At 46.8% G+C, this 27,564-nt stretch overlaps 1 protein-coding gene and 1 long non-coding RNA gene across 2 annotated transcripts in view; both read left to right on the top strand.

The window, feature by feature from the left end:
• The window catches only part of BTBD19 (BTB domain containing 19), a 1,094,395-nt gene that overhangs the window by 265,465 nt on the left and 801,366 nt on the right, over positions 1-27,564 (top strand). The window contains exon 3 of the mRNA XM_086952302.1: positions 23,039-23,092. Within this exon, the coding sequence (XP_086808428.1) occupies positions 23,039-23,092 (54 nt within the window). The remainder of the gene's footprint in view (positions 1-23,038; positions 23,093-27,564) is intronic.
• LOC147746916 (uncharacterized) lies at positions 2,565-2,913 on the top strand. Its single transcript, XR_015299454.1, has 3 exons — positions 2,565-2,625; positions 2,720-2,774; positions 2,861-2,913. It is a non-coding gene; the product is annotated as an uncharacterized LOC147746916 (long non-coding RNA).

Genomic DNA, 27,564 nt, shown 5'->3' with positions numbered 1-27,564 from the left:
AAAGTCAAAATATGATAAGGAAATGTATAAACAATTGTCTAATCCATCTCATTACAAAAAACTGAGTGGGAATCCCTCCAAACGTATAATGGAAGAAATCATGAACCTGAGTAAACTAGGCTTTGATGGTGGGTGGCTGAACGAGAAAGAAGCTGCCTTCTTAGTGAACACAAATGCGACGGTCCCTGCAATATATTTATTGCCAAAAGTCCATAAAGACCCAGTGGACCCTCCAGGTCGTCCAATTGTCTCAGGGTGCAATTCCATCTTGAAGCCCCTGGCACAATACGCCGACTTTTTCATCAGGCCATTTGCGGTAGACAATCCTAACTACATCAGGGATACTATGTCTGTGATTAATGCAGTAGAAAACCTCACATTTGATCCCATTGGTGATATTTTAGTTTCTATGGATATAGAAAGCTTATACACCAATATTCCCCAACTTGAAGTTCTGGATCTTTTAAATCAACTTCTAGAATCCAGACCACGACCACATTCAGTTCCTACGTTTTTCATCATTGAATGTGTGAAAATATCTCTATGTGAGAATTTCTTCCTTTTTCAGAATAGTTTCTTCCAGCAACTAAAGGGGGTAGCTATGGGTGCAGTCTATGCCCCTGACATAGCTAATATCTACGTTTCCTCCTTCGAAGAACAATATGTGCTTGATGTGACGAATCCATTTGCTGTTAACATCCGGAGATGGATTCGTTACATCGACGATATTTTCATGATATGGCACGGTGATACTGATGAGCTAAAACTCTTTCACCAATGGTTGAACTCAAGGAATACCAATCTAAAGTTCACCTTAGACCACAGCACAACAGAGATGCCCTTTTTGGACATAATTATTAAAAATGGTGACAATAATCAGCTATACACCACCCTTTATACTAAGGAAACTGCCAGAAACACCCTTCTTAGTTACAAAAGCCATCACCCACAGGCACTTAAGGATGGCCTTCCATTCGGTCAATTCCTCCGCTTGCGGAGGAATTGTACCTTCAAAAATGACTATTTTTCTGAGGCCAATAAACTGAAACTGAAACTGATGGCACGCGGTTATCCCTCACGGCTTCTTCGTAGATCAATGAAGCGTGCATGGTACTACAACCGTGAAGCCCTTTTAAAAACACGTGAGCGGCAAAACAAAGAAGAGATTGTATGTGTATCCACCTTTGGGACACACTCAAACAGCATCAGAACCATTATCAGCAGAAACTGGAAGTTACTAACATCTATCCCAGAACTATCGAAAAAACCGTTGTTTGCCTTTAAAAGGGGCACCAATATCCGAGATAGACTGGTTCATGCCTATGAAGCTCCTGTTATTAACAACTCTCTGACTAACATGTTACAAACTACCCCCGTCATAGGCCACTATAAATGTAATAATTGCATAGCTTGTTCTACCACTATGACAGTCAAATCAAGCGAAATTAATGGCGTTAAATTTACAGCCAAAAATTTTTCCAACTGTAACACGACTAACGTTATTTACTGCATTCAGTGCCCGTGCCAACTGCACTATATTGGAAAAACTATCCAACCTGTTAAAAAGAGAATCTTGCAACACCAGTCGCGCATCAGGTGCAAAAAAGAGAATGCACCACTTGTGGAACACTACCTACGGGCAGGCCACAAGGAAATGGACATGACATGGTGGGTACTTGAGGTCATCAAACCAAACAGAAGACAAAACAATATGGACAGAATATTGTCCCTAAGAGAAGGCAAATTGATATGCATTACCGACACAGTCAACAAAGGACTGAATTCATCTACAGAATGGCAAGCACTGGCTTGTCTAACCTGAAAAATTGGGTCATATTGATATTACCCATACCGTAATTGCCTTCACCACTGTATAGCTAATTTTGTCTAACACCAAAATCATACAAATGTCTAGCACAATGCGTTTATTTTGGATGTTAATATTTGCAACTGACTTCAATCAACCTCATGTTTTAATATCTGTACATCTTGTTAAATGTCGATGCATTTAATGTAAATAGGTAACAGATGCTTTTTATTTCATTGTTGTAAAGGTTTTCTCGAATAACCTGTGTAATGTCAATATCACTTGTGTACTAGAACCAGCTCAAACTGTGACAAATCTCTAATTTACAACCACAGGAATTGTTGAAGAGTCCGTCTATTTTACTAACTATGGGATATACCCATGTCATTGTAAATGGAGCTTCGAATATCCCTTACTTGACTTTACCAGAACCGACTCAAAGATGGCGCTTTGAGAATAGACCTTTTCCGATTTCAATCAGAAACTACCTTTACCTCTTCAAGATGGCGCTCTAAAATAAGTCCTATCTTGATCTCCAAACGCCGGTTCATTTAAATAGATGCAACACACTCCGGGACTAGTTCCTCTATCGAATGACGGGAAAGATTGATGTATCTAACCTCGGAGTAGCTTGACAGGTAAAACTTTGACCTAGAACTTTTAAAACGGATCGAATCCCCGTGTTTTCTCTAAACTAACACCGATCCCTCGTTCGCTTTTTCAGACCGTCCATTAATAGACGTCTGGCTGCACATATCTCTTGGATGTGACCCAATTTACACGGAGTAATTATTTTCTCCCTTTGCACGTTTCAGAAGGTAAGCGTACTAACGAGCGCTACCCTATAACGTATATCACGATTAGAAAGGTTTAGTTTAACGGACCTGGCGCCTATTTTCTTTTTGTGTGCAGAATAACCTTACCTGAGACCCTCCTTAAAACTACAACCGGTGGTCACGACTTTCAGGTATTTCCTCATGAAAACGGACACAGTGCAGGTTTTATTTTTGCACATGTTTCCAAAATCACTTAGAATTGTTTTAATTTTTACAGATTAATACCAACAGTGTGATAGCCGATAAAACCATAAAAGCCAAGACACTGGCTAGTGATTCTCGCCCTTGGGTAGGTTTTTTAAAACTCCTAACGCTGAAGTTTAAATGTTGGTATTTGCATCATAAACATCGTTTGAGTCCAGGTATTCGAAATAAAACTGACATATAAATCAATTGCATATATTAGAACTACTTATGGTCGCCAAAATTTCCAACATCTGATTTCTCATTTATTGTTGTCGGATTTCTTAACATTTATTGATTTCTGAAGGCAGCAGTAATGTTGATACAGTCACGAATCGCATGTACTTGAACTGCAAATATACATGTTTTATATTGTGCTAAAGTCCTGTATTAATGTATGTCCTGTAATTTGCAAAAGTATTGTCATAATGTGGTTTTTCTGTGCTTAATGAGTTCACTCATTGTGTGGTTTAGTGTGTATAATGCAATAAGAATTAATGGACTATGGCCTTTTTAGTTGTACTGAAATTGTTTTACTCTATCTTTCACTAGGGAGTTACAATATTTTGTTTCAATTTTGTCCTGATGATGGTCTCATTGAGTTGACTGCAGAGACCGAAACGTCGACTTCTGCTTAATCCGAAAGGAAATTTCTCCATCCCTTACTTCTGGATAAGCTTGCCACAGGCCTTACAGAGATTTTGATTAATTTTCTTAGCATCTGTCTTGTATCCCTGTGTGTTTCATTTTGGTTTATTGTAATTTTTCCCTGCCAATATAAATTTTGATAAAATCTATTTTTTGCATATACACATGTCTATTTGTTTTTATGTTAACATTTGTGTCAATGTTAAGTATCGTTATGTCTAGTCAGCTTTAGCCATTTGATTTATTTAAATTAAGTTATTTTTAGGATAATTCACTTACCTATATTCAATTCATCCAGAATAAGCAAAGTTGATACTGAAAACAAACTCCTTTGGAGGCCCTCTCACCCATTGGATTGATAAATCGGCACCGACATTTCAGACATGGATAGCAAGGCTACTCTTCAGATATAATTTGGAGAAAGCTATCTATGATAGGAAAGGTAGAAGGTCAAGGGCACTGGGGGGTAGGATCTGGTTACCCATTGAGCAATGGAAGAATAGGGAGAATTAAAAGTATACAATGTGTCTTTTTTCGCTTCCTCCTGGGTTACTTTGTTTTTTTTTCTTTTGTGTGTTTTTATATTCTTCTTTTGGGCGATGACTGTCGAATTTTATATGTATGTAAAATCTGTACTGTAAAGTTGTACTGGACTTATCAGAAAAATTGTGGGGGGGGGGAAATCTTAATAAAAATAATTTTAAAAAAAATGAATTTAGAGAGAGCACAGCCACATTGTCGAAAACCAGTGAAGCAAAAATCAAAAAGTGGGGTGACCATAGGAAAGCAGACCCTACTCTCCTACACAACCCCACCACCCCCAAACGCAGGGACATTAGACTAACCTTGACCAGTTGTGTCTTCATGTTCTAAGTGGAAATATCTGGAGAGACCATCTGCATTACCATGGTCAGTCCCAGGCCTATGTTCCACTGTAAAGTACATCCCCTGTAGGGAAATGGACCACCTGAGCAGTTTGGGATGTTCACCCTTCATCTGATTTAGCCACAAGAGGGACTTATGGTCGGTCTGAATCTTGGAGTGCCAAACAAGTATGGCCTCAACTTCTTCAGGGCCCAAACCACAGCAAAGGCCTCCCTCTCAACGGCTGAGCCAAGGTTTCTCTCTAGGGATCAGCCTTCTGCTAATAAAAGCAATGGGCTGGTCTTGGCCATCTACATTCAGTTGTTAAAGTACAGCTCCCACCCCCAACTCAGAAGCATCTGTCTGGACAATAAACTCTTTGGAGTAGTCAGGACTCTTCAGGATAGGTGCAGAGCACATGGCCTTCTTCAGGTCATCAAATGCCTTTTGACAGCTTACTGTCCACTGGACTTTCTTTGGCATCTTCTTTGAAGTCGTCATTAAGTGGTGTCACAATGGACCCATAATTCTTAACAAACTTTCTGTAGTAACCAGACAGGCCCAATAAAGCTCTGACCTGTGTCTGGGTGGTTGGAGGAGCCCAGTCCTTGATGGTCTGGATCTTACTCTCCAGTGGTTGAACCTGACCCCCACCTACAAGGTGGCCCAGGTACACAACCTTACTCTGCCCTATCTGGCACTTGAAGGCCTTGATAGTGAGGCCTGCCTTCTGCAGGGCCTCCAAAACTTTCTTCAGGTGGATCAGGTGATCCTCCCAGGTGGAGCTGAAGACAGCAATATCATCAAGATAAGCTGCACAAAAGTCATCCAACCCGGAGAGAACTTGGTTCACCAACCTTTGGAAAGTGGCAGGTGCATTCTTCAAGCCAAAGGGCATCACCACAAATTGGTAATGACCTCATTGGGTTGAGAAAGCACTTTTGGCTTTTGTATCATCAGCTAGCCTGATCTGCCAGTAGCCTGCTGTCAGGTCAAATGTGCTAAAAAAAACTTGGCAGAAGCCTATCTGTCTATGAGTTCATCTGCCCTGAGAATTGGATGGGCATCTGTCCTTGTGACAGCATTGAGACCTCTATAGTCCACCCAAAGTCTCATCTCTCTTACCATCTTAGGTGTGAGGTTTTGGCACAAGGACTACAGGACTGGCCCAAGGGCTCTCTGAGGGCTCAATAACTCCCAGTTCCAACATTTTCTGTACCTCAGTCTTTATGCAGTCTCTGACATGGTCAGGTTGCCTGTAGATTTTACTCTTCACAAGGAGACTGTCACCAGTGTCCACCTCATGGGCACACCAGTTTGTCTGACTAGGTGTCAAGGAAAACATATGTCTGAAAGACTGAAGAACTTGTCTGCAGTCCTGTTGCTGCTGGCCAGTGAGGCTGCCAGCTAAGGCCACACCATCAACTGAACCTTCATCAGGGTTCTGAGTCAGCAGGTCTGGGAGAGGGTCACTCTCTTCCTCCTGCCCCTCATCTGTAGCCATGAGCAAGCCCATGTCTGCCCTGTCAACATATGCTTTGAGTCTGTTGACATTGAGCACCCAGTGGCGGCTCCTGGGAGTTCCAAGGTCCACCAGGTAGGCAACCTCTCCCTTTTTTGCTCAACAATTGTGTGGGGTCCGGACCATTTGTCTTGGAGTGCTGCTGGGGCCACTGGCTCGAGCACCCACACCTTCTGTCCTGGCTGGTACACAGTCAGCACAGCCTTTTGGTCATGCCAAGCTTTTTGGAGTTCTTGGCTAGCCTCAATGTTTTTAGAAGCCTTCTTCATATACTCAGCCATCCTGGAGCGGAGACCAAGTACATAGTCCACTGTGTTTTGTTTAGGATTTTTGAGAGGTAACTCCCATCCTTCCTTCACCAGACATAGGGGTCCCCTTACAGGATGCCCAAACAAAAGTTCAAAAGGGCTGTAGCCAACCTCCTTTTGTGGGACCTCTCTGTAAGCAAACAGAAGGCAGGGTAGAAGGATGTCCCATCTTCGCCTAAGCTTTTCAGGTAAACCCTTAATCATACCCTTTAAGGTCTTGTTGAATATTTCAACATGTCCATTGCACTGTGGATGGTAGGGTGTAGTGAATTTGTAATTTACACCACACTCCTTCCACATTGCAGTCAAGTACCCAGACATAAAGTTTGCACCTCTATCTGAGACAACCACCTTCGGAAAGCCCACTCTTGAGAAAACTCCCAGGAGGGCTCTTGCCACAACAGGAGCTGTTGTGGTCTTTAGGGGAATAGCTTCTGGATACCTGGTGGCATGATCTACTACCACCAGTATAAATCTGTGCCCAGAGGCTGTTTGGGGATCCATTGGTCCAACAATGTCAATCCCTACTCTTTCAAAGGGTACCCCCACAATAGGTAGTGGTATGAGGGGGGCCTTTGTTGTGCCACCTGATTTGCCACTGGCTTGGCAGGTCACACAGGAGCGACAAAACTCCTTGGTATCTTCTGACATATGGGGCCTGTGAAAGTGAGGGACAAGCCTGTCCCAAGTCTTGTTCTGGCCCAGGTGTCCTGCTAAGGGAATATCATGGTCTAAGGTAAGAAGGAAACCCCTAAATGCCAGAGGTATGACCAACCTCCTGGAAGCACCAGGCTTGGGGTCTCTAGCCTCTAAATAAAGGAGTCCTTCATCCCAGTAAACTCTGTGGGTACCTGTAGCATTCCCAGAAGCCTCAGAAGCAGCTTGCTGTCTGAGGGGTTCAAGAGAGGAACAGTCTAACTGTGCCTGCCTCAAGTCTGCCCTTGAAGGTCCCCCTGTCCCAAGAAACTCAACCTGGTCAGGTTCAAGTTCTTCTAGGACAGTTACTTCAGGGGTCTCAAAATCATCTTCCTGAAAAGGCTGATACTCGCTTGCAGGCAGGGAGGAAGGCACTGCCTTATCCCTGTTGCTCTTTCTCTTGGGTGGCACTTGGTCCATAGTTTCAGGATCCAAGGCCTGTTCAGTTTGGCACTTTTTGGCCTGTGACCTGGTCACAGCAAGGACATGAGCTGATATGTCTAACATCTCTGCATGAGTCCTATACTCCACTTCTGACCATACTGAGGATTCAAGATCATTGCCCAACAGACATTCAACTGGGAGGTCTACACTTACCACACCTCTTTTGTGGCCAGTTACCCCTCCCCAGGAGAAATTAATAACTGCCACACTATGTGTAGTAGTGACATTGCTAGCATTGGTCACCGGGTAATTATCACCCAGTACAATCTGTCCAGGGTCCACAAAGTCAGGTGTCACCATAGTGACACTAGCACATGTGTCCCTGTATGCTTGAGCCACTTTGTCATTGATCAAAGGCGTTTGTCTGTATTTGCCCAGAGTACTGGGACTCACAGTGGAGGATATAACCATGTCCCCATTACAGACAAGAACAGCCTGAGTTGGAATCCTGACTAGGCCCGAATCCATCTCATTACCCATGGTTAACCCCACTATAGCCTTGGGTTGGAAACTACCACTGTTAACTGTACTAGGGGGTGCAGATGCCTTAGGGGATACAGTGGTGGGGGCTGTACCTTTCTTGGTGCACTCACTGAACCAGTGAGAGGCAGATTTACAATAATTACACCAAGGTTTCTTTGGACCTTCTTTCTTCTTCTTAGAGTTTTGGGACCCCCCCTTCATTAGATTTATGGGGGTCTGTTGAAGACTTCTGGTCTTTTGGTTTCTAATCCCCACCTTTTTGGTCTGCCTTTTTCTGATCACCACCTTGGACCTGGTTTTTCTGCTTAACCCTGGTTCTGACCCATTTGTCTGCCTTCTTTCCCACTTCTTGGGGAGAGGTCAGATCTGAGTCAATCAGGTGTTGGTGCAATAACTGGTTCTGACAATTGTTAAGTATTTGCTCTCTCTTGATCAAATTATACAATCCTGTAAAGTCCTTAACTTTACTTCCCGATAACCAGCCTACCAGAGCCTTAGTGGCACAATCAACAAAATCTGTCCAGTCCTGAGTCTGTGTCCTCTGGGTATCTCCGAACATCAACCTGTACTGTTCGGTGGTTAGGCCAAACCCATCAATCAGAGCACTCTTCAGGACAGTGTCATTGTTAGCATCATCATCACTAACTGTGAGGAGCTTATCTTTACCTTTTTCTGAAAAGGAGAGCCACAAGATTGCTGCCCACTGACTTTGGGGTACCTGCGGTACTTTGCAGGCCCTCTCCAAAGCAGTTATCCATTTGTGGATGTCATCCCCAACTTTGTAGGGGGGCATAATCTTACTCAGGTGTCTATTGTCATAGGACCTGTCTTTATCCTTAGGGATATTGCTGCCACCAGTGGATTCTAATCCACTTAACTTCCTCTCTCTTGCAAGAGCAAGCTTCTCTTTGGCTAGGGCAAGTTCTTCTCTCTCAATTCTGAGATTGACTTCCCTCATCCTAGCCTGGTGTCCCCTTCCCTGAGGTGAAGTCATTCCCCTCTGAGAACCCCTTGAAGCATTGGAGTGGGGAGATTCCCTAGAGTGGGATCTGTCCCTCCTATACCTCTGGTTAAGTCTACTGATAGGTCTGTAGAAGGCTTACCCCTCTCCTTCCCCATGTAGGCTTACGTTAGCCTGGCTAAGTCTCCTAACTTGGACCTGGCTGTCTACATCATCCCCAGAATCTTCCCTAACCTCATCCTCATCATCTATGACTGGGGGGTCAGTGGCATCATCTGCTGAGGGTAGGACCTCATCTGCATTCCCTGTAGGGCCTGAACCAGAGGCCTTAAGAACTTCAGATTCCTCTAGGAGTTCCATGACCTTCTGAAGGGTAGGGTTAGAACCCTGTTTCAGCTTCCTTGTGGTACACAAATGTTTCAGCTCTCTGAAGCTGAGTATATCAAATCTGGAGGGTGCCCTTGGAGGGTCACCTCCCACAGGTAGAGACACACTAGGTTCGCCTGTGGCAGACATGATCTAGTGAGGTGTGGTGTGTGCACCTACCTACACTGAGTGTTTCCTACTAAACCTCTCTAGGAGTTGTAGTCAAGGTGTGCTAGGCCCTTTGGTCTACAGCAATTAAGTTCCGTAGAACTTAAGTATTATAAGTCTTGTTACATGTACCTATAGGTACCTAATGTGATCTTTCAAATGATATCTCAAAGATTACAATTGGTAAAACAACAGCAAGCTCTTATCCCAACCGCTGCCCACCAATGTGAGAAGTTGGCCTGATATGTAAATGTAGTAGTATTTGTATAGCGCACCGAATCGACCCCCGAAGAAGTATCTCAGGCGCTTGTACGCATACCGCTGTGGAACCCTTCCTGGCCTTTCCCTGTGAAGTGCCCACTCCTGAGCACCCCCAAGGTGAAGCCAGGCATCCTAGCGTTGTTGGGGCCTTTGTGGAGATTAAGCAAGCTATTGCCCAGAGTTGCAGAGTGGGACCCATGATTAGAATAGGCACCGAGGCGAGAATTATCAGGTCCGCGGAAATTGAGCCCAAGACTCGCCAAGGCGGGAATTGAACCCTGGTCCCGGGCTAGACCTCTGCATCAGGGTCTGCCGCTCTAACCATTGAGCCACACTTCACTATGTGTTGTTCACTATTCTAGTAGGCACCCTGTATCAGTCCAAACAACCCTTATGGTGATGGTTGTAAAGTCAACCTTATAGACCAGTGATCCTAGTGGTAGCATGGACAAAGCAGTCTTAGGCTAAACTCAAGAGGGCATGTGACGCCAGCTGTTTTACCATATGTAACCCCTTTAATAACAAATGAAAGGACACCACACAGGTTATATATAAAATGTATATATATTTATTTCTAACACAACCCCTCTGAACTCTTTGATTTCAGAGGCACAAGCACATAGCAAGATACTTAATTATCATACAATAAGTTGCACAATATACAGTAGCACCTAGGGGCACGTCAAACCATATACTAAAATAGTGGTATAAGAACCACGTCACAAACAAAGGATAGGCCTAGGGCCTAGGGAATTGCTGGGGCTACGCTGTACTACCAAAGGATAGGAAGCAGGAGGCCCACGGGAGGCGTGTGCAGTGTCTCTACACACACGCAAGTTACCATAGAGTTAGAATGGGAATGAAAGAATTGGAAACTAGTTCTTTTAGGTCACTTCCGGATGGACTAGGGAAAGCTATTGAAAACTGGGACACTAGGATAATTAATAACCACAGGAGCACCGGAGTACTCTCGTTACCTCACCCACAGGAAGCGGGTGCATAGGTATCAAAGTGTGTCGGGTTTCGTCGCTGAATCCTATGGAGCCTTGAAGAAAGATGCTGCAAGCGACCAGGAGAGAAGTGTCCGGTTGGATCCAAGGGCGTACCAAGGATGAAGAGTACCTGAAAGCAGAGGGTACAGAGTCTGGGTCACTAGCCAGTGACCAGGAAGGAACCAGGAAGGAACCAGGCGATGTCGCGAAGCAATCAGGTGTTGTCGTGAAGCTTGTCTCTGCAGCCACGTGGACCAGGAGGTGTCGACGATGCCCAGGAGCTGGGCACGGACTGTCCCACGTAGGATCTCGCTGTCGGCGGTGTCGGCTTCCAGATTGGAGTCAACAAGCCTTGGCTAAGGCAACCCACGCAGGAATCGAAGATGGCTTCTGGATCAAACCAGCAAGGTCTGAAGGGCTTCTCCGTTTCAGGGAAGCAAGGGCCAGCCTGGAGCAACCAGGCCAGCGGTGGAAATTCGTAGGCTCGTCGTCACAGAGGCCACTAGCCAACGGGCAAGTGACCGGACAGACGCGTCTAGCAGGAAAATGCAAAAGGGCCCCACGCGGCACTCGTGGAGTGTGGAAGGCTGGTCTTTGCTGCAGGTGATGCTCGGGGCTGGGGCTTCTCAGTCCCCAATGCACAACTTCGAGGGTGCCTCAGAAGTTGCACGGAAAGCAATTTGTTGGCTTTCCAAGATGGCCGGTCCCACGTCTCGCGTCGCCTCCACGGGTCTCAGCTTTGCTGTGGCTGTGGATCGGGCTGAAGGAAGTCTGGAAGTCAGGGTCTTGTCAGACTCTGTGTTCGAGCTTCGGCGGGAGCAACGACAAAGTAAACCGTTGATCGCTTGATGGTGCCTGCTTGTGCAGGGTGGTCACTCCTTGACCACAAGGGAGATTCTTCAGTCTTCTATCTTCAAGTAGAACGTCGAAGGTCCAGAGTTTCATTTTAGGTTTCAGTCAGGATAAATGTAAAGCTCCTACCTATATACTAATCTAAGGGGCTGGATTACCTGCTAAGTCCCTCCTATGGGTGGTACCAGGGAAGGGGGTGGTTACATCCCTTTCCCTTTGTCCAGTTTCGTGCCTGAGCTGGGGCTGGAGTGCCCCAGCAACTGGTTTGAACCGGGCTATGCATGGGACACCTTGTGTGCCCAGGCAGTGTCTCATTTCATTCAGCCCTCCCTGCCCCAATACACTATGGCATGTCTGGGGTGGTGCTAGCACCTCCCAAGACAGGAAACCTATTGTCCAAGCCTCCCTCGCTGGAAGGACTCCCAGCAGCAGGAGGTCAGACTTGTGTCTGTGGTGGCAGCATCCATTTTGTGATGCTGAGGCTCTGGTTAACTTTAACCGGGTTTAGTGGGAACAACATGTCTTCTCCCTCTAGAAGGGTGGAATGCTACCCCCGTCGCCAGAACTGACGAGGGGGTACTATTCCAAAGCGTATGACACCTTACACAACATGTTTTGATAAAGCCAAACCAAAGTTAGCATTCAACCGCGAGAAGTGTGGCTCACCGATTAGAGCGGCAGACCCTGAGGCAGAGGTCTGGCCCGGGACCAGGGTTCAATTCCCGACGCGGCAGGGTCTTGGGCTCAATGTCCACAGACTCGATAATTCTCACCTAGGTGCCTACTCTAATCATGAGTCCCACTCTGCAACTCTGGGCAATAGCTTGCTTAATCTCCATAACGGCCCCGAAAGCGCTAGGATGCCTGGCCTCACCTTGGAGGTGCCCAGTAAGGGGCATCTCACAGGGAAAGCCAGGAAGGGTTCCACAGCGGTATACAGCACCAAGATACCTTCTAGGTGATAGTGCGCTTTACAAGTATACACACATTTACATTTACATTTACTTAAGAGTATATGGTATGGCTATATCATAGAACAGCTATAAGGACATGGTTCCGTAAGCTGCAGACAGGCTCAGCTCATGCCAGAGCCTCATCTCGCATAAAACCAAGCACTCTGCCTCCAGGATTGTTAAGGCCTGCCATAGGAGTGACTTACAGGTATATATGTGTCTATATGTAAAGGAAGGTATAGGGATACTGCAACTAAGCAAGGGGTGATTACACAACCTTGCCCCAGCTGAGTGATCAGCCAGTTGTGTCAATGTGAGTGGCCAGCCAGGGGTGGCATAATACATGCTGCAGCCCCTGGTAGTCCTTGGATGCACCTATGCCCTGGGTACCTATAGTACACTGTACAGGGGATCATAAGGTGACCCACTGTCCAATTGTTAATGTACCTAAAGTACATGGTATTGAATTTAGAGAGAGCACAGCTGCGCTGTGGGTCTGATTAGCAGGCCCACAGCCACATTAAGTAGAACACCAGTGAAGCAAAAAGCAAAAAGTGGGGTGACCATGGGAAAGCAGACCCTACTCTCCTACAGTTGTCACCAGGAAACCCAAGCAGCCTGACGCGGTGAAGATCTCTGTAGACATGCGACTACCAAATACCGCAATCAAACAGGAACGTCACATCACCCCCAACCATAGATGATCTCATTGGGGAAATGGTCGGGGCTTGCTGGTTCTCCAAGCTCGACTTACTGTCCGGATACCATCAACTGGTGCTAGACGAGGCGTCCCGAAATATCACCACTTTCTCGACTCATAAGGATCTCCGACAATACACACGATTGAGCTTCGGAGTGTCTAGTGCAGCTGAGGTCTTTCAGAACATCATACATGAAATAATCATGGACATCCCATGCGTTATCAACGTCAGTGACAACATTATGGTCCATGCGAAATCCCTTCCAGTACTCAACTCCCGCCTCACCCAAGTGCTTCGGCGATTGCGGGACGCCTGACTCACCCTACACCGGGAAAAGTGCGAATTCCTGAAGAAGAAGCTGCAATTTTTCGGCTACACGTTTTCCACAGAAGGAGTTAACCCAGACCCTGAAAAGGTCCGGGACATCAAAGATGCCACAGCTCCCACTAACGTGACTGAGGTCCGTAGCTTCCTCGGCATGGTGAACTATTGTGGCATGTTCATTTGCGACCTTACCACTCTGACACTACTGCTGAGAGAGCTCACAAAGGACTCTACACCCTGAAAGTGGGGCCCAGACCAAATCAAGGCTTTCAAGGAGATCAAGAGGCGACCATTCTTACTTTCTTTGACCCTGGAAAGATGACCCAGATAGCGGTGGATGCAGGTCCCATGGACTTAGGGGCTGTACTGCTGCAAAGACAACGTCCGGATGACGACTGGGCCCCCATAGCCTTCACAAGCCGGTCCCTTACCGAGACCGAACAGGGATATTCTCAAATAGAGAAGGAAGCCATTGCCATTCATTGGGGGTGTCGTCACTTCCACCTGTACGTTTACGGCAAGCCGTTCGTGGTGGTGACGGACCACAAGCCCCTCATGGCACTGTTTTCAGGGACATCTACCAAACCACCTCCCCGGATTCAGAAGTGGATGTTGCAGCTCCAAAATTACAACTGCAAGGTAGAATACCAACCAGGGTCCCGAAATCCTGCAGATTACCTGTCCAGGCACCCCAGAGCGGCCACGGCCAAGGAGATGGAAGATGCGTCCGACACGGAAGAATATGTCAGGTGCGCTGCAGCTTGATTCTGTCCCCTTCCCCTCTTCATGGAGGATCTCAAAGAAGCGACATCCAAAGATGACTGTCTGCAAAGGGCCAAGGCGGCTCTGCAAAGTGGCAATTGGCACAAGGCTAAAGAGGAGTGGAAGATCCTAACGACCCATGCCCAGCGGATCATGGACAGCTTGTACCAGGTCGGGGATGAGCTCACCGAGGACACCACAGGGTGTTTGCTGCGAGGACACCGGTGGGTGATCCCAATGTCTCTAACGGATAGGTGCGTCCAGCTTGCTCACATCTGGCATCAAGGCATGGTAAAGATAAGTCCTGACTTAGAACCAAAGTGTGGTTCCCGCTAATGGACGAACTGGTGGAAGCCACGGTACGATCGTGCCCTTCCTGTCAAGTGACTGGAGAAGCATCTCGACCAGCTCCAGTTATTGCGGAACCGAGGCCAAGATCTCTGTGGTCCTGCGTCAGCCTGGATTTTGGCAGTCTTCCTGACGGCCGTCACACGTTTGTGGCTATTGATGATCATTCAACGTACCCGCAGGTCGAAATCATAACAGCCCCAGGTGCTACTGAAGTAATCCCGAAGCTTGAAAAAATCATGGCGGCTCATGGACTCATACGGGGGCTGCGAACAGATAACGGGCCTCCTTTTCAAGGCCAGGAGCTAGCCACCTACCTCAACGCTCTTGGCATACGACACCGACGAATTACGCCCCGATGACCCCAAGCAAATGGGGAGGTAGAGAGGTTTATGCGAACTCTAAACAAGGTCATCCGCATTGCTCATGACAAAGGTCAGTCATTAGATCTCGCGATCTTTACTTTCCTACGAAGCTATCGCCAGACTCCCCATACTACCACAGGTGTGGCACCTGCTCATCTCCTCATGGGGCGAGTGGTCACTGACTTAATTCCTCATCACCCCCAGTGGAGGCCGGATGCTCCAGATGATGACTGAATTGATACTCCACGTCAGAAGGCTCATGCTCAAGTCAGTTGCCGGTGGAGAGCCAAACCCGCACAATTGAAAAGAAGGGACTTAGTACTTCTCAGAAATCGTATCACCAGCAGCAAGTTTCGATTGCCCTATGAGAAGGATCCCTGGACTTTGGTCAATGTCAAAGGAATTCTTATCATTGCAACCCGCAGAAGGGAATCTGTGACCCGCAATGTGTCACACTTCAAGAGGTACCAGATGGAGTCGTTGGTTTCTGTTCCGGCAGGCCGGAGACTGATTCCTGTGAGGTGGCGTCGGCTGGTGTCAACCCTGATGTAACAATGCCGACGCTCCCCATGGAGGACTGCAGCAAGCCCAGTGAGCACCACCAGGCTTGGCAAGGCGGATCTGTGAATGAGCTGTTGGAAAGCAGTCATGGTCACTCCGATACAGGTCGTGGCGAAACAACATCTGACGCAGGAGCCGGAGAAACCCAGAGCCGGGGCCAGTCTCAACACCGACTGCGGGAAAAGAACCCTTGTGTCGTTTAAGAGACTATTTCACGTAAGACTGTTCCTAGTTGCCTTTAAATGCACTGGTTTAGTGTGTGCTTACAGTTGATAATTTAATGTTCATGGCCAGGTGCCGTGGTCTGCCACTGATATTGTTTTGATGTTTGTTGGGGAGGAATGTGGTGTTGTGCCTGTGATGCAACAGGCACGCAGCGTCAGGGTCAGGTGACCAGCGTTTAATAAAACGGGTACGCAGGAACGTACGCCGGACAGGCTACGCCTACGAGACCCTAGTACAGCACACTTCCGTGTCCTTGTGGTTATTTGAATCCCAGAGGCCCATTAAAGTTATTTCCTCGAGTGTCGGTGCAGGCCTGAGACCCAACCCTCTACACGACACAACAAGCCCCTCTCTGTAGCTTCCATGTGTGAGTCGGCCTGCTGCCTTTACTGTATTTTCTGGTCCTTGCATCAGAGTGAGCCCCTCTCTGTAGCTTCCATGTGTCAGTGGGACTGCTGCCTGTACCGTATTTTCTGGTCCCTGCATCAGAGTGGGCCCCTCTCTGTAGCTTCCATGTGTCAGTGGGACTGCTGCCTGTACCGTATTTTCTGGTCTTTGCATCAGAGTGGGCCCCTCTCTGTAGCTTCCATGCGCCCCTGGCCCTCTCCCCGCGTCTCATATCTTTGTTGGTTCCAGTGCCTGCTCGGGTTTGTCTGCTGGACCAGCACGGGCCTGTTAGTTTTGATGCAGCCCTGTTGCCTCCTGTGTACTGGTTATTGTGAGGATTTGCTAACATATTGGCTTGCTTTGAATATGTATGAATCTGTATGTAAAATTAATGTGGTTACACATAGAACCCTTTGCAGCTTTGCGTGTTTGTTCTTATTTCTGAATATAAATGTAATTAATGTACTTGCTGTGAAGGGTCGCGACGCCCCTATGTGGGCCTGAATCAGTCTGTGTTGAAAACTGCTCAATAAACAAGCATTTGCAATGCAATAGGTCTTTCATTAAATCCGTTTGAGCTATTGGCATTGCTAAATATTGCAACACCAATTGCAAAAAAGTCTATAAATTGTAGGCCAAAAAAATGTGTATTTATTTTTGTAGCAATGGTGTTATGCTGCGCTTTAGATGAATATGTTTAAAAGTAAAGTGCGCCATAAAGCGATTGCTACAATAGTTCATTATGGATGCGTTAACAATTGATATGTGCACTGATGGCTGGTGGTGTGTGTGCCTGTAGAAATTGTGCACTGATGGCTGGTGGTGTGTACCTGGTGCAAGTGTGCACTGCCGGCTGGTGGTGTGTGTGTGCCTGGTGGAAGCGTGCACTGCCGGCTGTTGGTGTGTGCCTGGTAAAAGCGTGCACTGACGGCTGGTGGTGTGTGCCTGGTAAAAGCGTGCACTGACGGCTGGTGGTGTGTGTGTGCCTGGTGAAAGCGTGCACTAACGGTTGATGGTATGTGTGTGCCTGGTGAAAGTGTGCACTGACGGCTGGTGGTATGTGTGTGCCTGGTGAAAGCGTGCAATGACGTCTGGTGGTGTGTGCCTGGTGGAAGCGTGCACTGACGGCTGGTGGTGTTTGTGCCCGGTGAAAGCGTGCACTGACGACTAATGGTGTCTCTGTCTGGTGTAAGTGTGCACTGACGGTGTGGTTATTTGTGTGGTTGTATGTGTGGTTTATGTGTGGTTGTGTGTGTGGTTATGTGTGTGGTCGTGGTTGTGTGTGTGGTTGTGGGTGTGTGGTTGTGTGTGTGGTTGTGTGTGTGAGCTTGTGGTAGTGTGGGTGTGGTTGTGTGTGTGTGTGTGTGGTTGTGTGTGTGTTTATGTGTGTGTGGTAGTGGTTGTGTGTGTGTTTATGTGTGTGTGGTAGTGGTTGTGTGTGTGTGGTTGTATGTGTGGTTGTGGTTGTGTGTGTGGTTGTGGGTGTGGGGTTGTGTGTGTGGTTGTGTGTGTTGTGTTTGTGGTTGTGTGTGTGGTTGTGGTTGTGCACTGACGGCTGCTGGGATGGGTGTGCCTGGTGAAAGCGTGCACTGACGGCTGGTGATGTGTGTGTGCCTGGTGAAAGCATGCACTGACGGCTGGTGGTATGTGTGTGCCTGGTGGAAGCGTGCACTGACGTCTGGTGGTGTGTGCCTGGTGGAAGCGTGCACTGATGGCTGGTGGTGTTTGTGCCCGGTGAAAGCGTGCACTGACGACTGATGGTGTCGGTGTCTGGTGTAAGTGTGCACTGACGGTGTGGTTGTGTGTGTGTGGTTGCATGTGTGGTTGTGGTTGTGTGTGTGGTTGTGGGTGTGTGGTTGTGTGTGTTGTGTTTGTGGTTGTGTGTGTGCTTGTGTGTGTGCTTGTGGTTGTGTGGGTGTGGTTGTGTGTGTGTGGTTGTGTGTGTGTTTATAGTAGTAGTTGTGTGTGTGTGGTTGTGCGTGGGGTTGTGTGTGTGTGTGGTTGTGTATGTGTGTGTGTGGTTGTGTGTGTGGTTATGTGTGTGGTTATGTGTGCGTAAGTGTGTGTGGTTGTGTGTGTGTGTGTGGTTGTGTGTGTGGTTCTGTTTCTGGTTGTGTGTGGTTGGGTGTGTGTTTGTGTGTGTGGTTGGGTGTGTTTGTGTGTGTGGTTGTGTGTGGTTGTGTATGTGTGCTTGTGTGTGTGTGTAGTTGGGTCTGTGGTTGTGTGGTTGTGTGTGTGGTTGGGTGTATGGTTGTGTGTGTTTGTGTGTGTGGTTGGGTGTGGTTGTGTGTGTGGTTGTGTGTGTGGGGGAGGGGAGTTGTGTGGGAGTGTGTTTGGTTGTGTGTGTGGTTGGGTGGGTGTGGTTGAGTGGTTGTGCTTGTGTGTGTGGGTATTGTTGTGGTTGTGTGTGTGGTTGTGTGTGTGGTGTTTGTAGTTGTGTGTATTGTGTTTGTGGTTGTGTGGGTGTGTGTGCTTGTGTGTGTGCTTGTGGTTGTGTATGTGGTTGTGTGTGTGGTTGTGGTTGGGTGTGGTTGTGTGTGTGGTTGTGTTTGTGTGGTTGCGTGGGTGGTTGTGTGTGTGTTTGTGGTTGTGTGTGTGGTTGTGTGTGTGGTCGGCTGTGGTTTTGTGTGTGTGTGGTTGTGGTTGTGTGTGTGGTTGTGTGCCCCTTACTAAATATCTCGCAAAGCCTCGCTTACGCGATACCTAGTGAAAGGCTTCGACCTGGGCGTACCGTTTCTTGCTGTTATCATGACTCACCGTTTGCGCCTGCACCCGAATGCTAGATTTAGTGTTAGGGTGTTACACATGCCCCGTTCTGGTCGAGAGCAGTCACTGGCGCTAGGGGGAGCTATTGTGGCCACGAGTGCTTAATTTGTTTTAAAAAAAACATAGGAGCAGGGACTCAAGGCTTTTCGTAGGCGCCTGTCAGGGGCACTGCCCAATGTAGGGGCTCTCAGATACCATGGGTGCTGGTTTTAATTTCACCTCTTGCCTCTTTCTCCCACCTCATGCCTCTTTCTCCCATCTCATGCTTCTTTCTCCCACCTCAATGCCTCTTTCTCCAACCTCAATGCCCCTTTCTCCCACCTCAATGCCTCTTTCTTCAACCTCAATGCCTCTTTCTCCAACCCCAATGCCTCTTTCTCCCACCTTCGTGCCTCTTTCTCCCACCACCCTACACTACCTGTCTTACGCTTGATGGTTCTTTTTCTCTGCCTTTTTGATTCTACCTTGTGCCTCTTTCTCCCACCTCGTGCCTCTTTCTCCCACCTCGTGCCTCTTTCTCCCACCTCGTGCCTCTTTCTCCCACCTCGTGCCTCTTTCTCCCACCTCGTGCCTCTTTCTCCCACCTCGTGCCTCTTTATCCCACACCGTGTCTCTTTCTTCCACATCGTGCCTCTTCCTTCCGCATCATGCCTCTTTCTCCCACATAAATGCCTCTTTCTCCCTTATCAAGCCTCTGTCCCCCAACTCAATGCCTCTTTCTCCCACCACCCTACACTACCTGTTTTACGCTTGATAGTTCTTTTTCTCCTCCTTTTTGTTCTCTTTCTCTGCCTTTTTTATTCCACCTCATGCCTCTTTTTCCCGCCTCATGCCTTTTTCTCCTGCCTCATGCATCTTTCTCCTGCCTCATGCATCTTTCTCCCACCTCATGAGTCTTTCTCCCACCTCGTTTTCCCACCTCATGCCTCTTTTTCCCACCTCATGCCTCTTTCTCTCACCTCGCGCCTCTTTCTTCCACCCCGTCCCTCTTTCTCCCACCTCATGCCTCTTTCTCCCACCTCGTGCCTTATTCTCCTACCTTGTGCCTCTTTCTCCCACCTCATGCCTCTTTCTCCCACCTCGTGCCTTATTCTCCCACCTTGTGCCTCTTTCTCCCACCTCATGCCTCTTTCTCCCACCTCGTGCCTCTTTCTCCCACCTCGTGCCTCTTTCTCCCACCTCGTGCCTCTTTCTCCCACCTCGTGCTTCTTTCTCCCACCTCGTGCTTCTTCCTCCCACCTCGTGCCTCTTCCTCCCACCTCGTGACTCTTCCTCCCACCTCAATGCTTCTGTCTCCCACCTCAATGTCTCTTTCTCCCACATCAATGTCTCTTTCTCCCAACCCAATGCCTCTTGCTCCCACCACCCTACACTACCTGTCTTACGCTTGACAGTTCTTTTTCTCCTACTTCTTGTTCCCTTTCTCTGCCTCAAAGCTGATGGAAGGTAAGTCCAGGTCCCTAAAAATAAGTTCTGATGAAGTTCTCCTGCAACCCCCGGCACGAGCTGGAGCACTAGTAGTAACCTACATCTGCAGAAGGGTTTGGTTTGAGTGTAAAAAACCCGCACGTGCTTGAAATGAAGAGCTTGTGACGTCTGCAGGCCGTGTGCGCATTACACGTAAACTGACGAAAACCTTTAGATGATGCATACGTTATGTTAAGCGGTTTAAATATAGCATGCTTTACCAATGATGCAGGCTTTTAGGCCCTGGGGACAAAGCTTGTCTGCATTTGTTTTTGGAAACCATCGTAAAGGCGTTCTGGGAGGCTCCCACTGTAATAAATATCTCAAATTATAACATTTCCCTTGTTTTTTAATTCAAACATTTTCTTGATTATTTCATTTTTACTTCAAACAAATAAAGCATAATTCATTGCAAAATTTACACAGTTAATGCCTTTAACATTACATGTTTGTTCAACAATATAAACACAACACAGTTTTAGTACATAACCCAATGCATTTCGGGGTTTGCACCCCTTCGTCAGGGGCCTAACTAACTGGTTGGTATTTGAATCATACGTAGCATAAACTTCTTTGTTGATTCTTTATTTCTTGATGGCGAGAGCCTGTCAGTAAACGAGCGTTTAAGCTGTAATGCTGGGGGGATCTGCGAGCCTTGTTTTAATTCTTCAGGATCTCGCTAATACCCGTATTTTCACTCGGGAGCTTGAGGAAAAGGCGCGTTGTATCGGCGTCTATCTTCGAAGATAGACGCCGATACAACGCGCCTTTTCCTCAAGCTCCCGAGTGAAAATACGGGTATTAGCGAGATCCTGAAGAATTAAAACAAGGCTCGCAGATCCCCCCAGCATTACAGCTTAAACGCTCGTTTACTAACAGGCTCTCGCCATCAAGAAATAAAGAATCAACAAAGAAGTTTATGCTACGTATGATTCAAATACCAACCAGTTAGTTAGGCCCCTGACGAAGGGTTGCAAACCCCGAAATGCATTGGGTTATGTACTAAAACTGTGTTGTGTTTATATTGTTGAACAAACATGTAATGTTAAAGGCATTAACTGTGTAAATTTTGCAATGAATTATGCTTTATTTGTTTGAAGTAAAAATGAAATAATCAAGAAAATGTTTGAATTAAAAAACAAGGGAAATGTTATAATTTGAGATATTTATTACAGTTGGTGCGCACTAGAGTCCTTATGATCTCGCGATCTCAGGCCATATACATAGTTCATGGGTGTTTAGCAGGCACCAATCTAGCGCAGCACACATACCGTTTAAGTGATTACTAATTGGAACATTGGAGTGCAATACCACCAACCATTCATTTTTAGGCTCCCACTTTAGGCAAAACCCATAGCATGCGACATACACCATCCCACCAGGGACACGCTCTGTAGCCCACTCAGATGTCTCTATTCTGGCAAATCCGTTAAGCATTGCACGGGCAAAAGAACCAAGCTCATCCAGTAAATAATATTCACTAAAACACATTCCAGGAGCAAGATTATGGCCTCTAGATTAATAAAGTGCCACTAAAGACCAGCATATATTAACAATGACAGCCCCTGACACGTGTTTCGTTCTGATGAATACAACAGCCAGTGCCAGACAAACTTCCACAGTTCAGAAGGAGGCAAACGTGTGTTATTAACAAAACGAGTATGAAATGTCCCTTAACTAATATTGCCAGTTGGTTTTCGATTGATAGCTCTGTGCACACCTGTCTTATTGTACAGTTGTATCACTGGGTCACAGCTGGTGTTATTGTACAGTTGTTGTATCACTGTCCCATACAAGGTGGTGTTGTATCACTGCCCCATGCGGGAGGATGTCATAAAATTGATTAGCTCACTACCACGTTATTGGTGGTCTTACACAGTGTTATAACGGCGTCACAATTGTTGCTGTTTTGCAGACATTACATCATGTTTGCTGTTGTTAAAAGTCATCATAGCGCAGACTTAGAACTGGGGTTCTTATCAATAGGTAGTAGCACTGCCTTGCGGCTGGTGTTGTCATAGAGAAATTGTATTATTGTACCGCAACAGGTATTATTAAACAATCGTTGTTTCACTGCCTGCCCTGTTTCCTGTTGTTATGCAACAGTTGCAAAATATGTACTTGTATAAGTGTGGTATAAGTCTCCCACACTTGCTGCTGTTCTATACTCAGTGCTTCTCTGACCCACAATTGATATTGCACAGTTGTATCACTGACTGATCATTGTTAAACTACTTCTTTCACCAGCCCATGCTTTCTTTTTGTACAAATATATCACTGAGACACAATTCCTGTTCTTATAGAGTTGTATAGTTTCCCCACAAATATTATTTTTCACTTCCTCCTGTTTGTATTGTGTAAATGTATTTCTGGCACAAGAATGTTATTATTACTATACGCCTTTGTATCACTGCCCAAGTTTATTGTCTTTGTCCAGTTGTTCTAATGCTCCCACCTATTGTGTTACCATAGTCAGGTGTGGTCGGTTCCTGAACCTGTTGCACACCCCTGTCCACCTATAGGTGTTTGTTTCATCAAACCGTAGCCCCCTTGGGTGGGCTTTGTTGCACGAAACCGTGGCCTCTGTTCACCATAGTTTGCTTCCGGAGCGGCCATGCTGTGAGCTCTTCCTGGTTCCCACACATTGACTTTGTGCTTCGGTTTTGTGTTGATCTGAGAAAGTCCTTTTTGATGCCCACACATTTAATCTTTGGTTTTGAACGGATTTCCCTTTCACCACAAGGCCCTGTTGAACTATTGTGTTTTCTGTTCCTTGTTTTCTCCTCAGGCCCTGGAGGTTCTGACGTCAGCGCTGGAGTATGGCTTAGAAGACCTGAGAAAGGTAAGGCGTGGCATGTGCCCACAGGCTGTGCCATGATCTCGTTGGCTAAGTATGTGTCTCCGTGTCTGCTGGGGCCTAGTGACGCGAGCCGAGAAATGTATATACTGGGAATCTGTCTCACCTGCCTGAAGGTGTGGAGAGTGAAAAGGAGGAGGGTGTCTGCAGATTCACTGAGCCAGAGACAAGAATTCCCTAATGTGGCTGACATGTGGCCACACACCTGCGCCAGGTAACTCTAAACTGTGGTGAGAAGGTAGTCTGGGGAACAGAAGCAATGCTCTGAGTGGGTTCTTATTCACCGCTGTCGAAAGCCCTCCAGCTGGGCATGCAAGGACAGAGCACAGGTAGTACATGTGGTGACTTAGACAAATCACCGAAGTAGTAATACTTTCAAACATTCAAGGCACATTCCTGTTTGATTAACTCAAAGCAAAGCAACAAGAGCAACATTTAGAGTCACTCCTTGGAGATTATAACAAACGGACTCGCCTACTAACCCGGCACAGAAACAAGGGAGCAACAGTACTGAGTGTTCGAGGGGAGACTGCCTACTCCCTATGGGTAAAGGGCAGGAAGGAAGTGGTCAGGCCAGGGGCTGGGGAGTCAAACTCATCTGACTTCTAGGTCGTGTTTCTACCCCAAGTCTACATACGATTTGTGTGTCCAGCAACTTTTCACCAGCAAGACTTGCAAATGGGGTTGTGGAAATTGGTTTTGGCTGTGAAAACAGCTCCTGAAAGTGGAAAGCAGGCTTTGATCTGCTGTAAAATGTGAAGGTGCTCAGGGCACAGCCAGCCTGTCTCCTCCAATTCTAGCAAGTCTTCCAGATTTGGGAGCCATCACCCTGATTTTTTAATGAGCCTCCTTAAAACAAGTGCCCCTACACAACACCCCCTGCAGAAAGCAGATCAAAGGGTCTTTTTCAGGATGCCTGTCGAAGAATCCCTCTGGCCGGTTCTTCTGTCCTGGCCTAGAGCCCAGACAGACCAACCTGATGCTGGCGGAATCCCTCCCGCTCTCACCTGCATCTGTTTCTGAGGTGCTGCTTGCTGCTGTGCTGGGCCAACCTGCTGAATAGACAAGTAATCGCACAGGTGTGCCCCACTCATCCCTAAAATGAAGGGGAAATAGCACACACGTCATTGTTTCACTACAACTTCATATCCACAATACAACTGACTGAAGGAACGTTAGACGGTGATGGCTTGCTCAGATTTTCTATTTTTGTGCCACGGTTTGACGTCCACCCTCAGCCAGAAGAGTTCAGAGTACACCTGGGCTCTCTCTTAAGTACTTGGAAACACTCATACCTGACACAGCCACAGAAGCCGGATTGCAATGACGGGATATTCAGAAAAATGAGTCCATTGCGCTCCTTCCGCACTGCCGATATATTCATATCTTCTGGTGGGTCTATAGTCAACAAGCCGGGTGGCTGTCTTCAAAGGATCTCTGGAAGTTATCAACGCTAGTCTTCCAAACCCTGAGATACTACACCTCACTCATCAGCAGATACCTTGCACCTTGTACCTTGTTGACCCACCCTTTATCTCAGTGGATTCTGCTCCTTTCGTTTACTCGGTCCCCTGCGCTGGAGTCTCCTCTGGGTGATATGTGCTCCAAACCTCTGCATACCGCCTTCAGAAATCTCAAGAGGGACCTTGGTAGGTGAATCCTAACTGGTTTCCGCACACCAACCTCACCGTCTCAAGACATCAGGCTGTGTAAATACGTATACAAGAGATAGGGGCGAGGATGTGGCTTAACGTGCAGAGCTGCCGACTTTGGAGCTGGGCAAATCACTCAATCTCCCCGTGCCTACCAAAAATGAATGTGTCAGTCTGTAATGCAACTGGTGCTATGTAAAGCGCTCTCAAACCTTCGGATCCAGTTTGCGCCATATAAAACTGCAAAAAAAAAAATGTAAAATACAATTTGTGTTCTTGTGTCTATGTCCTACTTCCACCACCTATTACCTAAATAACCATCACTATATTATTCCACCCTGACTGATATACTGCTCAGGTACCCTGCAGCTGATACTGTGGACAACTTTTCTTGTTGAAATGTTTCTTGCTATTATCAGTTCAACTGGGATGCCATTTTTCCTGCTCAAATGTCTGATTTTAAAAGTGGAGCATTGAGTTTTGCTGGTGAACTGGTGCATGTTGTGCACAAACGATGCAGCACACTTTACTTCTGAGGTGTTTTGTTAGTCCTATACTCAGTACTTGGCTTGTGTGTTGACTGAGCTACTCAATTCTGAGAAACTGTGAGAAGAGAGCATGTACCAGAATCTGATTTTATTGGGTCTGGGTTTGCCAGAGCAGCCGTTAGACAGACCTATTTGCTTACGCGTACCCGGAGTCGGCTTTGGGTACACCCCTTTGCACCATGTTTCCTTCGACCAGCCTCTGCTATTGGCTTAAGCCTTTGTCGATCGCGTCTTGATTCAGCCTACTGTCACCCAATTCCATTGGCTGTTTGGGTGTATCCTTCCGCCTCCACTCAAGTGCTTGCATTGAACTGCGTGAGGGATTACTATAGCCCTCTCCGTCCACTCCTGCACATTGAATCAAATCTATTGACTGTGCCAGTGCTTGTATTTTGTTTTCTTGTTAGGCATGAATCCCAATGCTTTAGAAGTTTGTCTTTGCATAAGCCATTTCTGAATCTGTGTTCTTAGTGTTTTACTCACCCTGTAGTTAGTCTGTGTCAGAGGAGACGCATTGTGTGTCGCTGGTGGATTGCTGCTTTTCACTCTAAATGACTTCCATCCCATCGTGACCAGATGGCCTTCTTGGGTTGTGCATAGTTTTTGCAGCATCTTGTTTATTTACTCATTCATTTCTTTATTTATTTCGTTTAAGCTAAATTTTTCTCTTAATATCTTAAGTTAAATTAATTTGATTGGTAAAAGAGCATTTTTTGACCTAAAACAGTCTTTGTAAAATGTAATTAAAACATTTAAAAATGGTATAATATCATTTTGTTTACCACTCCCCCTTTTACTCAAAATAGAGAAAGTATCCACCTTATACTGAAATGTAATACAGCTTTATAGCATGCTTCCCATAGCTAAACCGGTTCGGCCCATAATGAGGGAAAGGGCCTTTAAAACCCAGTTTAGCTAGAGACTGGAGGGATATAAAGTGTAAAGCAGCTTTTTTTTTACCAGATTATAATCTCCTAAATGATCAAATGAATGGAGGACCACATAAGGTATATATAAAATATATGTATTTATTACTAAACACTCTCTACCAATCTCTTTATGAAATTAGAGAGCAAGGTACACAATATTAAAACACTAGAATGCAAGTAAATAGCACAATATACAACGGGCCCCAGGGGGAGACTAAACCATATATTAAGAAAGTGGTATAACAACCCCGACTTGACTAGACATAGTGCCTAGGGCATGTAGAATTGCTGGGACCCCAATGAACCACCCAAGGTAGTGACACAGGGGACCCACAGGGGACCCACAGGGGACGAGTGCAGTGTGAGAACACAGCTCCGAGCTCCGTACAATCCTATGGGAAAGTCGCGGTTGGAATTTTAGAGTTTAAGGACACTTCAGAGAAGACTTGGAGCAAACCCTTTTAGAAATAGAAGGTTCTAAGGCCAGCACCCATGTGAGCACCAGAGTACTCGTGTTACCTCACTCAGGTAAGCCGGGTGCATATGTGTCAAATGGTGTCAGAAATCTTTGCTGATTTCAATGAAGAGTTGTTGCAAAGTGCTGCTGCCGTGGAAAGGAAAAGTGTCCGATGTGATCTAAGCCTGGATCGGAGATGTGAAGAACCTGAAAGCAGAGGGGACAGAGTCTGGATCACTTGCCAGTGACCAGGGGCTCAGTAGATGAATGCCCACCAATGTCGGGTGCCTTAGGTGCAAATAGGTGAAGCTTGACTCTGCTGCCACGGAGACCAGGAGATGTCGAAGACGACCAGAGTCTACAGGCGAGCTGTCCCAAGAAGGTTCTAGAGTGCTGGGGGGGGGTCTGTGTCCTGATTGGAGACCAACAAGCCTTGGCAACAGCAACCCACACAGTGAGAGTAAAAAGGCTTCGGTGTGGACCAGTAAGGTCCTGGTGACTCCCCAAGCGATGGAGAGTCAGGGTATGTCTGGAGCAACCAAGTAAGATCGTTGAAAGTAACAGTACCCTTCTCAGGGCCCCACAAGTCGACGGACAAGGGATCGCGAAGGGACCTTTTAAGAGGAATCACTAAATACCAGCCCACGGGTCACTCGTGGAGTGTATGCCAGTAATCTTTGGTGGAATCACTGCTTAGGGTCTGGACTACAAGTAGTCCAAAGCACAGCCTCAGGGATCGCCAAAAAGCATATGCTGCTGCAAATGTGCACGGTGTCCAGGGGTTTGGGTTGCACGGTCCCCACGAGGGCTTTGGATCTGAGGTTTGCTCAGAGCACGGATTGGCCTCAGGGAAGCTTGGAAACTCACCTCC

This window comes from Lissotriton vulgaris, chromosome 1_1 (genome assembly GCF_964263255.1).
Source record: "Lissotriton vulgaris chromosome 1_1, aLisVul1.2, whole genome shotgun sequence".
In the NCBI taxonomy this organism is placed as follows: Eukaryota; Metazoa; Chordata; class Amphibia; order Caudata; family Salamandridae; genus Lissotriton; species Lissotriton vulgaris.
Note: the sequence above shows the minus strand (reverse complement) of the source record. Positions and strands in the feature narration are given on the sequence as shown.